This window comes from Mesoplodon densirostris, chromosome 20, assembly GCF_025265405.1.
Source record: "Mesoplodon densirostris isolate mMesDen1 chromosome 20, mMesDen1 primary haplotype, whole genome shotgun sequence".
In the NCBI taxonomy this organism is placed as follows: Eukaryota; Metazoa; Chordata; class Mammalia; order Artiodactyla; family Ziphiidae; genus Mesoplodon; species Mesoplodon densirostris.
This window is the reverse complement of record NC_082680.1, coordinates 16,763,844-16,781,470: the sequence shown is the minus strand read 5'-3', so window position 1 is coordinate 16,781,470 and position 17,627 is coordinate 16,763,844. Positions and strand designations below refer to the sequence as shown.

General features: G+C 35.2%; 1 protein-coding gene across 19 annotated transcripts in view; it reads left to right on the top strand.

The window, feature by feature from the left end:
• PCM1 (pericentriolar material 1) overlaps positions 1 to 17,627 on the top strand; it is an 88,653-nt gene that overhangs the window by 51,740 nt on the left and 19,286 nt on the right. For 7 of the 19 annotated variants that reach the window (XM_060086189.1, XM_060086187.1, XM_060086185.1 and 4 more), the window contains 5 exons: positions 7,237 to 7,401; positions 9,894 to 9,950; positions 12,287 to 12,459; positions 12,811 to 12,942; positions 16,500 to 16,620. In XM_060086189.1, coding sequence (XP_059942172.1) covers positions 7,237 to 7,401; positions 9,894 to 9,950; positions 12,287 to 12,459; positions 12,811 to 12,942; positions 16,500 to 16,620 — 648 coding nt within the window. The remainder of the gene's footprint in view (positions 1 to 7,236; positions 7,402 to 9,893; positions 9,951 to 12,286; positions 12,460 to 12,810; positions 12,943 to 16,499; positions 16,621 to 17,627) is intronic. The other 12 variants (XM_060086199.1, XM_060086198.1, XM_060086197.1 and 9 more) reach the window with 3 other exon arrangements.

Below are 17,627 nucleotides of genomic sequence, written 5' to 3'. Positions count from 1 at the left end.
GATCAAATAGGGTTTAATGGTGTAGATATTTTAAAACATGGCATTTATTCTTTTTTGTGCTTCTTAAAACTTCTTACTATGTATGTGGTTCCTATGAGCTTGGAACTTTTACTGTTCTCTCATTTAATATTACGTGCAAGACCTCGTTGGTGACTTCTGGCTAGATCCGTGATGGATTCATTTAAAGAAATACGGGCCTCTGACTACATTGCAGTCTTTGGCTATCATGTAGATGAAGTCACTTTCAGAACAAGTTTGCTCTTAGTCCTTCAGGAACTGAACCTTAGTGAATAGGAGAAAGCATGAATCCATATTTTACTGAATCTTGTCATTGAGTATAATATCAAAGTTCTCTTTATAGTGTTCACTGCATGCCACTTTTTTAAAAAATAGATTTTTAATGATTTTTGAAGAACTTAGTGAAGTCTAACACTGGTTAAAAATTGATTTACTACCTAAAATCTGGAATAGTATAGTTAAAGGATGCTCCTTCCAGTTTGCAAGGGACACTTTTTGGCTGTGGCCTTGAAAGGTTGTTCTGTGTTCAAGGAGATAGTATTTGGTGCTTAAGAGCAAAATATTCTAGGCTTATAATCAGAAAATTGTGAAAACTCACTGCACCCACTAACTTCCTCTCTTGGAAGCTCACAGTACATTATAAGTGTAGTAAAGGTCCTGGGACACTCTGCAGTTAAAAATCCACTTGTAAGCTTTGGCAGCATTCATCTCAGCCATCTTTGGATAATGGAACCCTTGAAAAATCTGATGACAACTATGGATGTGAAAAAGAATATGTGTGCATTTTTTTCATTTCAGTACCTCATGCTTCCTAAAGTCCCGGGCTGCTACTCCTACTCCCATGTGAAGAATCTGATTTCATGGTTAAACAAGCAAACGTGAACAGGGCTAACATTTTTCTCAGCATAAACATTATCATCCTTGAAATCATTTTTCAGTTATGTAGGTCTGGGAGGAGCTGATTACTTAGTAGATTAGTGATCTGAAACCATTCAAATGAATGCAAATACAACTACGATGCCTTCTCCGTGGTCACTCTTGGTGCCACTAGAGAAGATTTAAGTAGATAGTGACCATTTTGAGAGAGGCCCTCGGGGTAACTCTGAACTTCTTATTAACGTAGTTGCTCCAACAAAATGCTTTTTGTCATATGAGTAAATGGAAAGAAACTAACCTTTGTTATCCCAGCATCCTCTCATTCAGCTGGTTATTTTGAGTGTGCTAGGGCAGTGCGTCTTGAACTTGATAATGTTTCATACAAATCTCCTTGGGAATCTTGCTTAAAGTCAGAGTCTGGTTCCGTCAGTCTGAGGAGGGACCTGATCGTCTTCATGTCTAACCAGTTCTCCCATGCGTTGTTGATCAGCATTGACAGTGTAGTCAGTCTGTGGACTACAGTTTGAGTAGCAGGGTCTTAGAGGGCACTCAGCCAGCATATGGCCATGTCTGCCTGAGCCTCGAAATCCTGGTGTATTTGTATTTTTGAAACCCCTTTATTCTGAAGAATTATGGTTCCAGATATACAATTCAGCTTTTCTTTTACTTCAAGGCACAGATTGACATTGTGATCTATCTGCTCTCTTTTCTCATACTTAAGTATAAAGATACTTACCAAGGATGCACATTCACATTTGTTCAGGAGGGCTTTAAGACCATCTGTTAGTGGGAGCTCCACTTTAAGGTGCACACACAAAGGTAAAAGACCTGATAACAGAACCGAACTAATATATGCAGAGTCAAAATAATATGTAGCAAAATCACATGAACTAAGTCCTTGCTATGCAGAATGTGAACCATGGACAAGCAGCATCCACATCATCTGGGAGCGTATTAGAAATGCAGACTCTTGGGCCCCACCTTATACCAACTGAATCAGTACGCATTGTCTTTCAGTTTGCATATTAGCAAGATTCCCGATGTTTTCATACGAATTATGCACGTTAAAGTCTGAGAAGTGCTGAGCTAGACCACTAACTTATGTTGCGTTTGTTCTCTTTGTGGGATAGGAATAGCCATGATTTCTTAGAAGAAAGAATGTTTATTCTGTCTTAAAGGAAGTAGGAATGGAGGTCGATGGAGGGAAGATTGGAAAGCATTCCAAATTGTAGTAACAGTAGGAAAAGTAATACAGAGTCAGGGTGAAGCCAGAGGAGAAGATGAGAGAACTGGGGAAGGAAGTAGGATATGACAGATAGGCCAGCACAGTGGGACTTAAGCTGCTGTTTTAAAAGATATAGTACAGCCAGTTATAGTGTTCCAAATTTAAGCTGTTTCTTTGTTTTTTGCGCATGTTGACAGTCCTTCAGAAGTAGCATGCTAGATCTTCATTTAACTTTGTTTTACATGATGGTAATATACCAATGATGGTAATCTTTAGAAGGTCTTTATATGTAAAGATACATATTATTGCATGCAAAGTAAGATTTTACAAATTATGTGCTAATTATCTTTTAAGCTTCAGTTCACATTCAGACTTTATGAGTTGAGCATGACTTCTTGCCTTGCTGGGTACTTGAGTTATCAGACATATAACTTGGTTAACAGACTCATAATTTGGCTACAGTCTGCCAGACCCATTTCCTCTTTTGATGGTATTAGAGAGGAGCAGAAGCATATAGTCTAGATGGTCTTCATTCTTGTCTTGGGAAATTGGATGAGACTGTTAGTACACTGACTTCTGGGTTCCACCCAGCCCTGAATCTTTTCGCTTCTTTCTTCCCCCACTCTTCTTGCTCACTAATGAAGATTGAGATAAAACGGATGTCTAGCATCAGGCAAGATAAGCCCCGACGGATGTGGCCCATCTTAGATTCAGAGTTTATTATTCAATGAAGTCAGAGAGAGGAAGGGTAGCCAAAGGTGCCAGCTCCCCGTGTCCCTTACTCCACTCACCACAAGGGCGGCGCGGAAACAGAAGGGGCCAGGTGATAGTTGCATCATGAGTGGTGGGGCACCCTGTAGCCTAGGAGCCAATGCTGTGCTGTAGCTAAGCCACAGTAGAGAATGGAGATGTACCCTCAGGGCGTGAGGCGAACCAGTCTCATGTTTTCATCAGAGCCCAGGAGGAGATGAGAAGTTCTCTCATGATAGCCTTTCAGGGGAAAGAGAGGAAAATCATAAGGCCTTCCGCCAAGACTTAGATTCAGCGACGGTTCAGTCCTTCCCCTATGTGGCCTGTGTAGGTACATGGAAGGTCTCCAGAGTGCTGTGGCTGAGCTGTTTCCCTGTAATGGAGACACAACTAGAAATACTGTTTTCTTCTAGCTCTGTCAGCCACTCGTGCTGAGAAAAACAGGAGGTAACCCCTTATAATAATGACCAACATATGTCGTGGTTGCTGTTGTTATATCAGCTGGCCTGGCCAGTGCTACTCTGAAGTATTACTGACTTCCATTAAATCTTCTACTTTCCCTGGAGGATTACTATTAAAGTGCCCCAAAGAGAAACTAATCAACAGTAGTACCTTAACTTTGGAAATTTAGCCCTTGATATTTTAAAATTGGGACTCATATAAAACCATGGGTTTTTTTTTTTCCCCTCTTTTTATAGCATCTTAAAAATTATAGCATGCTTCTCTTCACAGTCTTAGCTCTTTTGGAGGGTGACTGATTTTTTTTTTCCCCCTCACTGCTGGGGCTCCCTAAAGAGAATTTTGTGTATGCTACATAATATATATTTTAATTTTGATTAGAATCCATTCAGCCCTTTTCACATGATTCAGTAACAGCAGTTAGAAGCTTAATTTCATTTATATAAATGTTCTTGTTAGAATAACATACTTTATTTTCTTCAGAGCTATGTTTGTTGTTAATTAAATAAGCAATAGTACTACCATTTGTATCATTTTACATATTACTCTTGGCAATCATACCTTTTATTGCTTTTTATGTAATAGTCCAAAGTAACCAACAGGGCTCTTTTTCTGGTAAGTTTCATGCAGAATGAATGAGAGTGGCTTGAGAGTCTGAGAGACCAACAAAGAAATCAGGAACCTGTACATGAGATGCTGAAGTCCTAACTTGAACGATGGCCTTAGAGAAAGAAAGAGAAGTTGAATCCAGATAGGATATCACAGAGAATAATTTGACAGTATATTGGGAACTAATTTGTTATTAACAGAGCAGCCGTTGTGATCTAGAGAGATAAGCAGCAAGGCTTTAGGTTCTGCTGGCTCTTTCAGAGAGTGAGCAAAAATCAGAGCCCTGTGGTTCTTAAAGAAAGCTTGGTTGGAGGAGATCCATGCAACCCCTCCTTCCACAGGGAGGGCGCTTCCCTCCCTTCCAAGAGTAGCAGTCTTTTGCCACTTCAAAGTACTAATGGGAAAGGGTGTCACTGAAAAAAGAGGCGGCATCCTCTACCCTGAACACGGTAAAGCATTTACCTTTGCAGCTGAGGAGCCTGAGGGATCGAGAGGCTTCTTTCTTCATTGTCTTGATGGGAGGCTGACAGTTTGCCAGCCAGACCATTGCTTCACCACGGGCATGAGGCTCCCAAGCACTGCCAGCATGCTGCCATTAAAGCTGCCCAGCAGTCGGGTCCAGCCTGAAGGGTAGATAAGAGTCGGGGCTAACCCAGTGAGCATAACAGTGCGCATAAAAGGGACCAGCAGCCAGAGAGAAGTCATAGAAGCAGACCACAAGAACAGGTAAAATCTAGTAAAAACAGAATTATCAAAGGAAATACTCACTTGAGCAAAATGATAAGAATACTTAAGCAGATTGAATTATTTTTAAAAAGCAGATTGAATTATAACATAAATTCTTTAGAACTAGAAAAAAATGATTTTCACATTTAATGTTCAGATTATTTGAAAAAGAGGACAAATGCTATTAAGTTCCAAATTACTGGCCTAGAAAATTAAAGGGAAGAACTATGTCATTACACAGAGCAAAAAGTACTAAGAGATAAAGAGGGAAATGATTAGAGGCTTAAGGACAAATCTTGGAGATCTGATATACAAGGAGTTCTAAAGGAGAAAAAAAAAAAGGTGGAGAGGCAGTAATTCAACAAATAATAAAGGGGAATCTTTAATGAAGAAAGACTCGAGACCGCAGATCAAAATAGTTGACTGTTGCCCAGCCAGGAGGAAGGGAGAAAAAGTACACACCCCTTCTCCCCTGTGTATAGACTGATACAGTTCCTGGATTCCGAGGAAAAAGTAAAAATCCTCTAAGCTTCCAGGTTGGAAGAACAAGTTACATATAATGAAAAAAACAAACTGACGTCAGACAGTCTTACTTAAAACCTAAAAAAGTAGAAGTGAAATGACATCCATTCGTGGACAAAAAGGGACTACAACTCAAGAATCCTACTGTCCGACAAGAGACTCTTCACCTGTCAAGCTGAAAGAAGATACTGGTGTATGCTATCTGAAGAAAACTATAGAGACAACATATGAATCATATAGAGACCTTTATATAAGGGAAGGTGAAAAGGAGAGGTAACAGTTCAGTAAAGAAAGCAGTAGTTTAATCTCAGCTATTAATGTAAATTCAAAAGTAAAATACTAGCAAATTTAACCTGCCAGTATATGAAAAGAATATTAGACTTGTCAACAGGGTTTATTACAGAAATGTGATTTATTTTCTGGAAATCTGTCAACATAATTGATTATATCAACCACATTACAGGACAGAAGTCATGTAATCATAGTGGTAGGTTAGATAAAATTTTAAGTCATTCCTAATGAAAATGCACCTAGAAAGGGAGGCAGTTATTTAAATATAATAAAGGCTGTTAGCTGATGCCACTTACAAGCACTATTGTAAATGAAAATACTCCAGAGATATCTCTATCAAAACTAGGAATTAACAGGGATTCCCTCTCTACCACCATCATTATTTAGCATTGGTTGGAAAGTATTATGACAAGATTAAATGATTGGAATAAATATTTGAAAAGGAGGGAAACAAATTTTGTATATTTTCTAAGCTAGCCTGAGAGACACTGGAAAATAGCTACCTAAGTTAGCTAAGTTAGTAAAGTAATTATGAAATAAGATTATGAAATAAGTGTGTAAATATTTTTCTCTATCATAGTAATACCCAGTAGAAATGGAAGTGGCAGGAAGTATTCTTTTCATAGTAGTATCCAAAGCTACTGGGACAAAAAATCCTTAGGAATCAATTTAACAAGAAATGTACGAGATCTATAAAATTTTTTTTGAAGAACATGAAACAAGATTAAGCAAATATAAAAGCATAACTATGTTCTTAAGTTAGAATGTATAAAATTGCAACTAAAGATTCCACACGCTGCAACAACAATCCCCCCGTGCTGCAGCTCAGACCTGGCATAGCCAAATAAATATATAAGTAAATATTTAAAAATAAATAAATTCTCCTCAAATTAATAAATACTTTTAATGTGTTTCTATTTTGAATCCTCATGGATTGTTTTGAAATTGGCGGAAAAAGATCTCAAAACTTCTTTGGAAGGACCAGTGTCCAAAAATAGCTAAGAAAAGAAGCTAGATAGGACTTGTCTTACCAGGTGTTTAAACATAGTGTATAACTTCTGTGGCATTGGAATAAGTTAAACAGATGGAATGCCCAGAAATAAAACCCAATAAATGTGGAGATTTAATATATTGACCAAGGTTGCATTTTAATTTAGTGGGAAAAGGGTAGGTGTAACCAACTATACATGTGGAACAAAATAAAGTTGAATTCCTACCTTGTGCCTGATGCCGAAAAGTAACTGAAAAAAAGATTAATACCAAAACTCAGAAGAGTTAATAGAATATATGTATAACCTATGGGTGGGGAAGGCTTTATACCAAGTCATATTAAACAAAAGGTATACAAAAGCAGACATCTGATTATTTAATGCCCCTTATTCTTCTGTCTATCATGGACATATATAGATTAGATGTGATTCTTTCTTGTATTTCCTAATACTGAAAAATTGTTAGCTTGGAGTCTAGTAGAGAATTTGGGTTATATAAGGTCTACCATGTAGTTTGAGTTGGGATGTATTCATTGAGATGAATATCGAAGGACAATGAAGTGTTAGAATTTATTACTGTTATCCTATGCCTCCAAAGGTTATCGCAAAGATTTTTCCGAAACATACTATTTACTATTTTGATTTCTAGTTATACCAGGCCTTCACAGCATTCTAAAGTGAGTGACCTGTACTGTTTCACTATGGAAATCAATTTCCCTTTCAGTTTGAGTTAGTTGCAACTGATAACAGTTGTCACTTTTTTTACTCAAGGGTATGAAAGTGCCAGTATGTCTAGCACATGTGAATCTTGCAAAAGTAGGAACAGACATTCAGCCCAGACTGAAGAGCCTGTTCAAGCAAAAGTATTCAGCAGAAAGAATCATGAGCAGCTGGAAAAAGTACTAAGATATAGTAGGTCTACAGAAATATCTTCAGGTATGTTCTTTTTTGGTTTGTTTTAATTTAAGGACTTCTTCACCTTAGATTTGAAAAGCTATATTAAAACAAGCTTAAAATTCATCTATCACACTTTTCTATCATGTGAAAGGTTTTATAGTAGAGTTTACAGTGCACAGTTCTTGATACCAAGAAGTGTAAACTGGAAATATATTTTATTGTTATTGTGATACTATCTTTTGATGCATTTTGATAAAATTCTGAATGAACAAGTATAGTTGACATTAATTTGGTACTCCTAGTTTGAAATTCTGAAAATATTATCTGAATAAGAGTTGGATATAAAATCACATCGTTCCCCTGCTTAAAATCTTTGGTCTTCACCCTTCCTGCGGGAGAAAGTCCAGATGCCTCAATGTAACATATCTGACCAGCAGAGATTTGATTCCTTCCTGCCTCTCCAGACTCATTTCTCACACCCTATGCCTTGAACTTGACTCTTTCAGTGGCACTGAACTGAAGTTTTCCCATAGCCACCTCAGCAGTTGTCTTACCTCAGCAGTTGTCTTTCCTGCCTCAAGTCCTTTTTGTTCTTTGTAAGCCTTTTTCTCTGCTGGCTCTTAAATAAAATCTTAATTCTGCAACTCTGGAATTGTATCCAAATCCAAGCTGGGAGAGGTTACCCTTTCTCCCTTTTGTTTTTCTGTCATAGCCTGTGTAAACCTCTTTTGTTGCCTGTATCACATTATGTAGTATTTACTTGTTTAAGTGTCTGTATCACCTTTTTGAGTTCTTTGGCAGTAGATAATATTTTTTCATATTTGTATCTTAAATGTTAGCATGGAACCTGACACATGGTAGGCACTCAGTGAGTGTTTATTGAATGAATGGAGTCATAAGTATTTGCCGCCATTTTAGTTTAAGTACGTACTGGCACGTCCCTGATTTATAAAGAATAAGTACATCTCAAAGAAGTATGGAGAGGGAGGCAGTAAATACAGACTCTAAATTTTCAGTTGTCAGTAGACCCTTGGTGAACATGATAATAGTAGCTACCATTTGTAGTGTGCTTTACTGTTTACAAACTAGACAAATTACTCATCTCATTTGAGCCTCATAATCCTTTGAATTCATTTTATTTTCATTTTGCAGATGAGGAAACATGATCAGAGGGGGTACCTGTTTTTCCCCAGTGCTCATAAAGGACCAGTAATATAAACTGGAACAGTTTTTTGGGAAAAAAGTCATGCCCTTAACCCAGTACTTGTAGGCATCCATCCTAAGGAAACAAAAGTGAAAAGAAGAAATTGGGACTTAGGTGTTCACTGAACATTATGATTCCAACTATTTTAAACAAAAATCTGGATTAAAAAAATGCTGGAAGGGGCTTCCCTGGTGGCGCAGTGGTTGAGAGTCCGCCTGCCGATGCAGGGGACACGGGTTCGTGCCCCGGTCCGGGAACATCCCACGTGCCGCAGAGCGGCTGGGCCCGTGAGCCATGGCCGCTGAGCCTGCGCATCCGGAGCCTGTGCTCCACAACGGGAGAGGCCACAACAGTGAGAGGCCTGCATACAGCAAAAAAAAAAAAAAAAAAAATGCTGGAAGAAAATGTTAATAGTGGTTTTACTATCTTTAAACTCCTCTGTATTTTCTAAAATTTATAATGAGTATTTATTACTTTTGTAATCAGAAAAGAAACATCACATTTATTCATATTTTGAAATGACCTCCTCAAGGTCCTATTGCTAGCAAATGGTAGAGCTGAAGTTTCAATCCTGGTCTCCTGTTAAGTCCAAGATCCTTTTGTCAAACATATCAATTCTATTGTTCCGACCCTAGCATTTTACCAAAGTTTTGTAGTTTCCATCTCCTTTCACTATCTTTATCAAATACCGAAGTCTTCAAACAGTAAACAGTTGGGTGGAGGTTGGAGAAAGGCACTAAATTGATAGGCTTAATAACTTAGATGTCAGTTACCTAAATAATTGATAGTTGGTCATAGTACTTCAGATCTTATTACTGTCACTCAGAAACATATAACCATCAAATTTTGGTGAACTAAAAAACTGTTTGAATAATATAAATATTCCTCTTTTCTAAAAAAACTTATAGTTTTAACCATTACCCTGAAATTCTTTATAGCACGTAAGAGTAGTTTTTGTTATATGATCATTAGATTGTAGCATATACGGCTGCTAGTATTGAACTATATACAGTCCTCTTCTCCCTCGGGGGTTGTGGGGGGCTCCCTTTGATGTGTATGCTTCTAAGAGTGAATGGTAGAAGTTTATTATGATAGTCATCATCAGTCACATCAACACAAGTTCATAGCAGATCTTTTGATATTTTCCCTGAAGAGAGATTATTTTTAAACAGCATAAACCATACCTTGTGATAACATTTCAGTTCAGGCAAACGATTTTAAAGAAATTTGCTTATTTCTTTTTTTCCTTCATTTATTCATGTTATAGCCCTGTCTTTACTATTCATACACATTTTATGTTCATCCTTATGTCTGCCCTTTCCTACAGCACATGCTAGGAGAATACTACAGCAGTCTAACAGAAATGCATGCAGTGAAGCGCCAGGTAACAATCTGCTTAGTTTTGGTGTCCACTTTTTGTTAATTCTTCCATTGGTCCTAAAAATCCTTAGTTTTATTGTTCTAATTACTTTTTTAGATTTAGTTTAGTGTGTACGTGTTATTTGGCTGGTAAAAGAGAAAGAATTCATACTTACTAAATTCTGAAGGTTTTCATTTATAATTCTTTACTTGGTTGGTAAAATTGGTGTATTAGTGTATGTAACATAACCAACACATTCATGTAGGAAATAGAAAACGTTTTTATAATTTAATGTTTTATTTGAAGTTATTTATCTTGTATTCTTTAAATGCTTACGAGCATTAATATTTTTTGGAAACAAAAATATAGTTACTTTTATTCTTAGCTCTGATTTACAGTGTTAAGTATTGTGTATGACTTCTGTTGTAGTTCTTATTTTTCCTTACCAGTCAACATGTATAAAAAAATAAACCGTTGAACAAAAACAGCTATGACATGCAAAGACCATGATAAATAAAGATCATGGAAAATTGCAGAATGCTATTTTTGTCCTTAAGCTATGAATTTTTTTTAGACATGGTTCTGTATGATTTAGAATTGTAAATATTCTTTAATGCCTCTTGTGCTATACATGAGTAAAAAAGAAAAGCTGGGGGAACCTCTAGGGGAATTTAAAGAAAACAAAAAATACAAGGACCTAGCATGGAGGAAGCTAAATGTATCAGTGGTATTTCCTAAAGAAAAGAACTCTGAAAGTAGGATAAAACCAAGATGGAGTCAGAGAAATCTGGCTGAGACCAAGGATTTTTCTAGCCTAACCTAATGCATTTTAGTCCAGGAGGAGAAACTGGCAAAAACTTTCCACTTTTCTGTTGTATGTGGGAGGGATGAAGCATATGTTTGGCATAATTCATTATTCGGGAATAATTTAATCTTTACTGATATATAATTTAGAGTGATAATTTTATCACATACAGAGGTAATTAAATATGCTTTTTTCTTATATCTTTAAAATAAAAAACCTTTTCTAAAACAACTGATCAAACTACAATATAGTGTATAAATTGGGAAAGTTTGTATGATATCCCATCTTCTTACCTGGATTTTTCCTATAAATAGAGATTTCCTACAGAGATAGTTCTGGTTCCTGCTCATAATAAATATTCTTATAGTGACATAGCACATTTGAACATTTAAAAACTACTAAGAGAGTTTTAGTATATCATTTCATTTTATTCTCATAAATGTCTGAGGCAAGATAGGGAAGTTGCATATTTATTACCCTTATTATTTTATACTTGCAGAAATTGAGGCCTGAGGATGTTAATTTGCCTAGTAAATTAATGGAAAGTTTTTTCATTAAACCACATGTGCTTTGCATTTTAAAAATTTCTCTATTGCAAAAAGTGAATTTTTAAAATCTTAATGATCTTTGCATGTTAATTTGAAAGCACAATATATTAAAACACTCAACATTTCAAATTCCCTTTCTTGAAAACTTATCACTGATTTTTGTAGAACTTGAATATTTAGCTGCTTGTGGTTCTACTATTACTCTAGAAGGTTTATAGAATTTGATAGCTAGAAGAACACTGGGACATTTTTTTTTTCTTAGAGAACTCAAAATGGGAACAGTTCCTGATTTGTGCTCTTAAAAGTAAAGGTATGAGTGTATACCTTTAAGGGTGATAATTCTTTGCTATAAACAAATATATGTAGCAGAATTGTTGTTAAATAATAGAGTGATGCCTAGATTCTGTGAAACTGAAAACTTCATTAGCCTCACTGCTTGCTCCAACTTAAAATGAGTATGTCAGTAAGACACTGTAGTAAAATTGACCTGTTTTGTTATAGTTACAAATTCAGTTTTTCATCAATACAGCATGATTGTGGAGATTTGAGAATCAGTAGACCTAACTAGATAAGCCTTAAAATAGTATGTTTCCTTGGCAGCATTTAGTTTGTTCTCAACATTAACAAAATAAACGAATTTCCTTTTTTGTAAAAAAATTCATATTAGGAAAAAAAGAAAATTGTTTGCAATTTGCTTATTTCATTCAAGTGCTGAAAGATTTCCACTGATTATTCCTATAAAATGTGTAAAATTTTCCATTGAGAAATAACTTTGCTCTAAGTAATGCTAAGTAATGTTTTTTCTCTAGTAAATATTTAGTGTATACCTTGATATTTTTAAGATTATTTTTTTCTTGGTAATTTTAAGATTTTTATTCTACTTTAAAAGCTCTGAAATAGAATTGTGTTTTAAGTAATTTAAAGGTCAGAGTAATGTTGCAAGTTAAAAGAAATAGTCAGGAATGTATTTCATCAATATTAACTTCCTGATCTTTTATATCTTCCAGAAACCGGGAGTGATTTTTCCATGTTTGAAGCTTTGCGGGATACCATTTATTCTGAAGTAGCTACGTTGATTTCTCAAAATGAATCTCGTCCACATTTTCTTATTGAACTCTTCCATGAACTTCAGCTACTGAATACAGACTATTTGAGACAGAGGGCTTTATATGCATTACAGGTATCTAGTACCTAACATTTTTTCCCCTACGCTTTCTGGTATTGCCATTTTTCACCATTCTCTCTGGTTACTTTCTTAGTAACCATACTGAAGTATGTCCTTGTTCCATAAGTATTTTGATCTGTTTTTTTATGTATTTCCATGCCATTTTAATAATCTTATATAGCTTAAGTAGATTTAGATAAAGTCTTTTTCTGAGCAATTTTTTAGTGTTTTATCCTAAATGTTATGTCTTCCTCATAGTTAACCTTTGAGGTCAGGAGTATTGCATTTGTTCTGGTATCTGCTTCTACTTTTAATTTTGTGATTAAACACAAATGTTTTTCATAGCTATCTTATTTCCTCATTTAGGACATAGTATCCAGACATATTTCTGAGAACCATGAAAAAGAAGGGGAAAACGTAAAGTCAGTGAATTCTGGTACTTGGATACCATCAAACTCAGAACTTACTCCCAGTGAAAGCCTTGCTACTACTGATGATGTAAGCTGATAATGATTAATGAAATGTAGACATAATTTCAGTATGCAGCTAACAAAAGTTAAGTAGGTTATTAATAAATTGTGAGTATACCTAATATATTTGGTTTTTAGCTTTTTTAAAAAGCTGAGTGTAATGTATTGCTTTATTTTGAGATGAGGTATAAAATTCAGTCACAATATGACAGCAGTCAAAAACCAAAAATTAATGATAGGTTATAAGGTCTAAAATAACCGTATTTATATCTCTTTTGTCCAACATAGGAGTTAAGTCATAATAGACTCTCAGTAAAAATTGTTGTCTTTGTTCAAGACATTGAGTAAACCAGACAGCAGTTAGATCAAAGAACCCTTGAGTAAATACAAGATAAATTGAGTTAGTCTTTGAGTTAGAAGAGAAGCCTAGACTAAAGAAAGCCTGGAAGAAAATGTAATTTAATATATTAAAACTGATGAAGAAATTTTTGAGTAAAGTAAAAAGGGCCTGGAAATGGAAAAGAGTGGTGAGGAAAATGTATATTTTCAATAAACTATGTCCTCCAAATAACACCTACCTCACACATAGTGGATTGGATGACTGTATGGCAAACTACAAGGATACTGAGGAGATGAACTAGGCATTTGAAATCACCTATTTAAAGGTTCAGACCCTGATTCTGTTGTAAAAGATTATATGTGGTCCTGGGATAACAAGTACATTCTTTTTTATACCAACTTCAGCACCTGGATATTCATGGATAAGAGTGCCATAATTGATTAGCAAATACCTGCTATAGGTATAGAGTTGGAAGCATATTACTGTGTTTCTGCCCATTGTTAATATGATAACATACTTTTTTTTCTGAAAAGATAGTGTTTTCTCAAAAGATCATCTTCTCTTCTTCATGTACAGTAATTTCCTTACAATTATTGAGGACTTTTTCTCAATTTTTGCTCTTTTATTTTACTCATATTTAAAATAGTACTTCCCCAAATCATCTTTTCTGCTTAAAACTTTTCTTCACTAGGCTCCAACTCCTATACTACTATGAACATAAACCTGTGTGCAAAAACTACATGGTTTTGATTGACTTTATAATAGCAAATACAAATTAATGTAACTAATTGCTACTTGGGATTGATTGTTATTTTAACTAATTGAAAATTGTGTTCTCTTTTTTTGTGGGAAATGAAAAGTGGTCCAGCTGTATACATAAAAAATAGGAGATACTAGGTTACATTTAAGTTGATTAGGTATTGAAATAACTTACTGAGGGAGCATGAAGAGTGTCTGTTCTTAGAAATCTTTTTTAGTAATTTTATAGCCTTAACTCCAGTGCCTTTCTTTTTATCCAAATTTCATATAGGCGGCATTACTTCCAATTATTTTAAAGGATTTGAGCCCGTTGGTTTGCATCATCAACAGTAGATTTTGAAAATTGAGCTACAATTTATGATAAAGTTAACCTGACAAGGTTTTAAAGTTAAAATTTAAAGATACAGTAATACTTTATAAGTAGGTGTCTTAGCAGATCTAGAGCAGTGCTATCCAGTAGAACTTTCTACAGTGATGGAAATGTCTTATATCTTTATTGTCTAATACAGTACCCATTAGCCACATGTGGCTATTGAGCACTTGAAATGTGACTAATGGAATTGAGGAACTAAATTTTAAATTTTATTTAAATAGCTGCATGGCTAGTGGTTACCATACTGGATGGATATAGAGTCTCATTCTCCATGTTTCTAGGCCAAAGTCCTTTGAGTTCCATTTATGGAGCTTTTACACATACCTTTCAGAGCGTGTAAAAGTCTTCATGCCATGAAAGAGAATTAAAGTAGACATCTGGGGATTACAGTCAAGGAGGTTGAGGAATTGAGACTTAGGAAGAGGAAGAAACAATTTGCATCTTCTACTCCTGGGTGCTATAAAATGGCAAAGGCACTTCTACCTTCAAGTCTTACTTAAAGGAGTAGCAAAATGTTTCCATTTCTTAAAACATGTTCCCTAATGCCTGCATTTCCTTTAATCAAGGACAACCTTTCATTTCATAATTTAAGAGAAAACTTTTAAAAGATCAGTAACTAGCAAAGAACACAATTGTGAAATGAGTTACAGTCAAAATATAATTGAGGCTCTCTCCTAATCACACTATACACAAAAATTAATTTGAAACTACTTACAGTCCTGGAAAAGTTAAAACTATAAAACTTCTAAAAGAAAACAAAATCGTCATGATTTTGACATAAGCAGAGATTTCGTAGGACACAGCCCTAAATATAAAAAGAAAAAAATTTATAAATCAGCCTTCATAAAAATAAAATCTTTCTGCTTTTCAAAAGATACCATTAGGAGAAAACAACCTCAGTACATATATCTGGCAAATGACTGTGTAAAAGACAAATCCTGACTATATAAGGAACTTTTACAACTCAATTGTAAGAAATCAACTCAAAAAAAATGGGCAAGAGATTTGAACATGTGTTTCACAAAAGAAGATATATAAATGACCAGTGTGCAAATCAGAACTACATGAGGTACTACCTCACATCCACTAGGAAGGCTGAAATTTAAAAGATTGACAGTAAGAAATATTGGTGTGAATTTGGAGCAGTTGGAACTCACACTGCTTGTAGGATTGTAAAAATTGTACAGCCGCTTTGGAAAGCAGTTTGGCAGTTTCTTATGAAGTTAAACATAAACTTGGCATGTGACCCAGCAATTTCTCTTCTAGGTACTCATCCAAGAGAAATGAAAACATGTCCACAAATACTTGTACACTAATGTTCATAGGATCTTTAGTCATGATAGCCTCAAACTGGAACATCAGCAGATAAATGGATAAACAAACGGTGGTATATCCATACAATGGAATACTATTTCAGCCATTAAAAAATAATGAACTTCTGAAACACACAACAACATGGATTAATTTCAGAAACATACTGAGTGAAAGAAGCCAGACACCGAAGAGTATATAATGAGTGGTTCCATTTTATATAAAGCTCTAGAACCAGCAAAACTACTCTGTGGTAATAGAAATCATATGAGTGAGGTGTAGAGGAGACAAAGGAACTCTCTGGGCTGGTGGAAATGGTCTTTATATTCAGGAAAGATGGTTGCATTGGTGCATATAGTTTTCAAAACTCATGAAAGTGTACACTTAATGGGTGCATTGTTGTATGTAAATTATATTTCAATAAAGTTAATTTAAAAAAATACGAATGATGCTGTCATGTTTTTCTTCTGAGACAACCAGATATCATAGTAAGGTACTAGGCATTGTTAGAGTTTGAAGATAGAGTTTCTCTGATGGTGTAGAAATAATGTTACCTTTTCCAAGTTAGAATTTAATTAGTAGCTGGCCCTGTGTATTTTCATCTCCATAATGACAAAGTGTTCTGCAAGGTTAATATTTTAATATTATCTGTGACTCTGTATTCAACTTTTTATAACTTTCATTATATCACAGTTTTAAGTGTTTTATGCAAATACTTAGTTTCTATGTTAAATTTTTAATATTAATCATAAAATTTTAAAAGAAATATTAGTGACTTTTGTTTTTTTAAACTATAACTTAGGAAACTTTTGAGAAGAACCTTGAGAGAGAAACACATAAAATAAGTGAGCAAAATGATGCTGATAATGCTAGTGTCATGTCCGTATCTTCAAATTTTGAGCCTTTTGCAACAGATGACCTGGGTAAGCAAAATTTTTATAATCTTAGAACACGACTTTAATATAGTCTTTGAATGGCATTGATAAGGAAACAAAAGTCTAGAAAGGCAAGATGTGGTGGAAAGAATGTGGACTTAAAAGTCTATCCATCCATCAGTCTAAATTCAAGAATTGTTAACTTTTGACTTTGGGCAAATCATCTAACCTTTCTGACTCTCTGCATATACTAAGGAAATGGGGTCCTGTTTACCATGCTATGTTCTTGTGAAAAATACACAGAACTCTTTAGCATGCCTAATAGAAGTTCAGAGAATGTTAATTTCCTTTCCCTTAAAGGTCATCCTTTAAGATCCTCCAGTTAATTAGTAGGAAAAATTCAGAGGTAGCAATGCCTCATCCAATCACGTCTTCAATAAAAATGTTAACTTCATAATTTGGGTAAGAACTGAAATTTCTTAGCATATATAATTTATAGTGGGAAACCCAGGTAACTCTGAGGCATGGCACATTGCATGTTTTTACATCAGTAGTAAAACAAAAGCTTAGAGGGTTGCATAGGTCAGAGAGAAAAAAACCCAAGTCCTAAATTTGGAAAGGAAATTAGAGAAAAGAAAGATGCCCAGGTGCCTGATTCATTTTCCAGACTGTAGCACATCAAACTATACCCAAGTATTCAATCATTCAGACTTCCGGGGCACTTAGTTGATAGAATAATCTAATGTTCTGTAATTCTAGTGTTTGTTTATATGATGAGAACAAGATTTAGATGATTTCAAAGGGCTTTTCCGCTACAAAGAAAAGGGCCAAGCCCTGCTTTATCATTAGGTACCTACCTTTTAGTAAGCAGTAAGTTTTCCTTTTGCCTTACCCTAATTACGAGGACTCTAGGCCCTAGCTCCCTCTGATTAAATACCTGTCAAGTCTGTACTGAGCTCATCTCAGAGAGAAAAATCACTCTAGCCAACCCTCTCTCCCTTAATTGTCCCCACTTTCTGAGTTGCCAAGAGATTTTGAATCCTACCTGTTTAGTT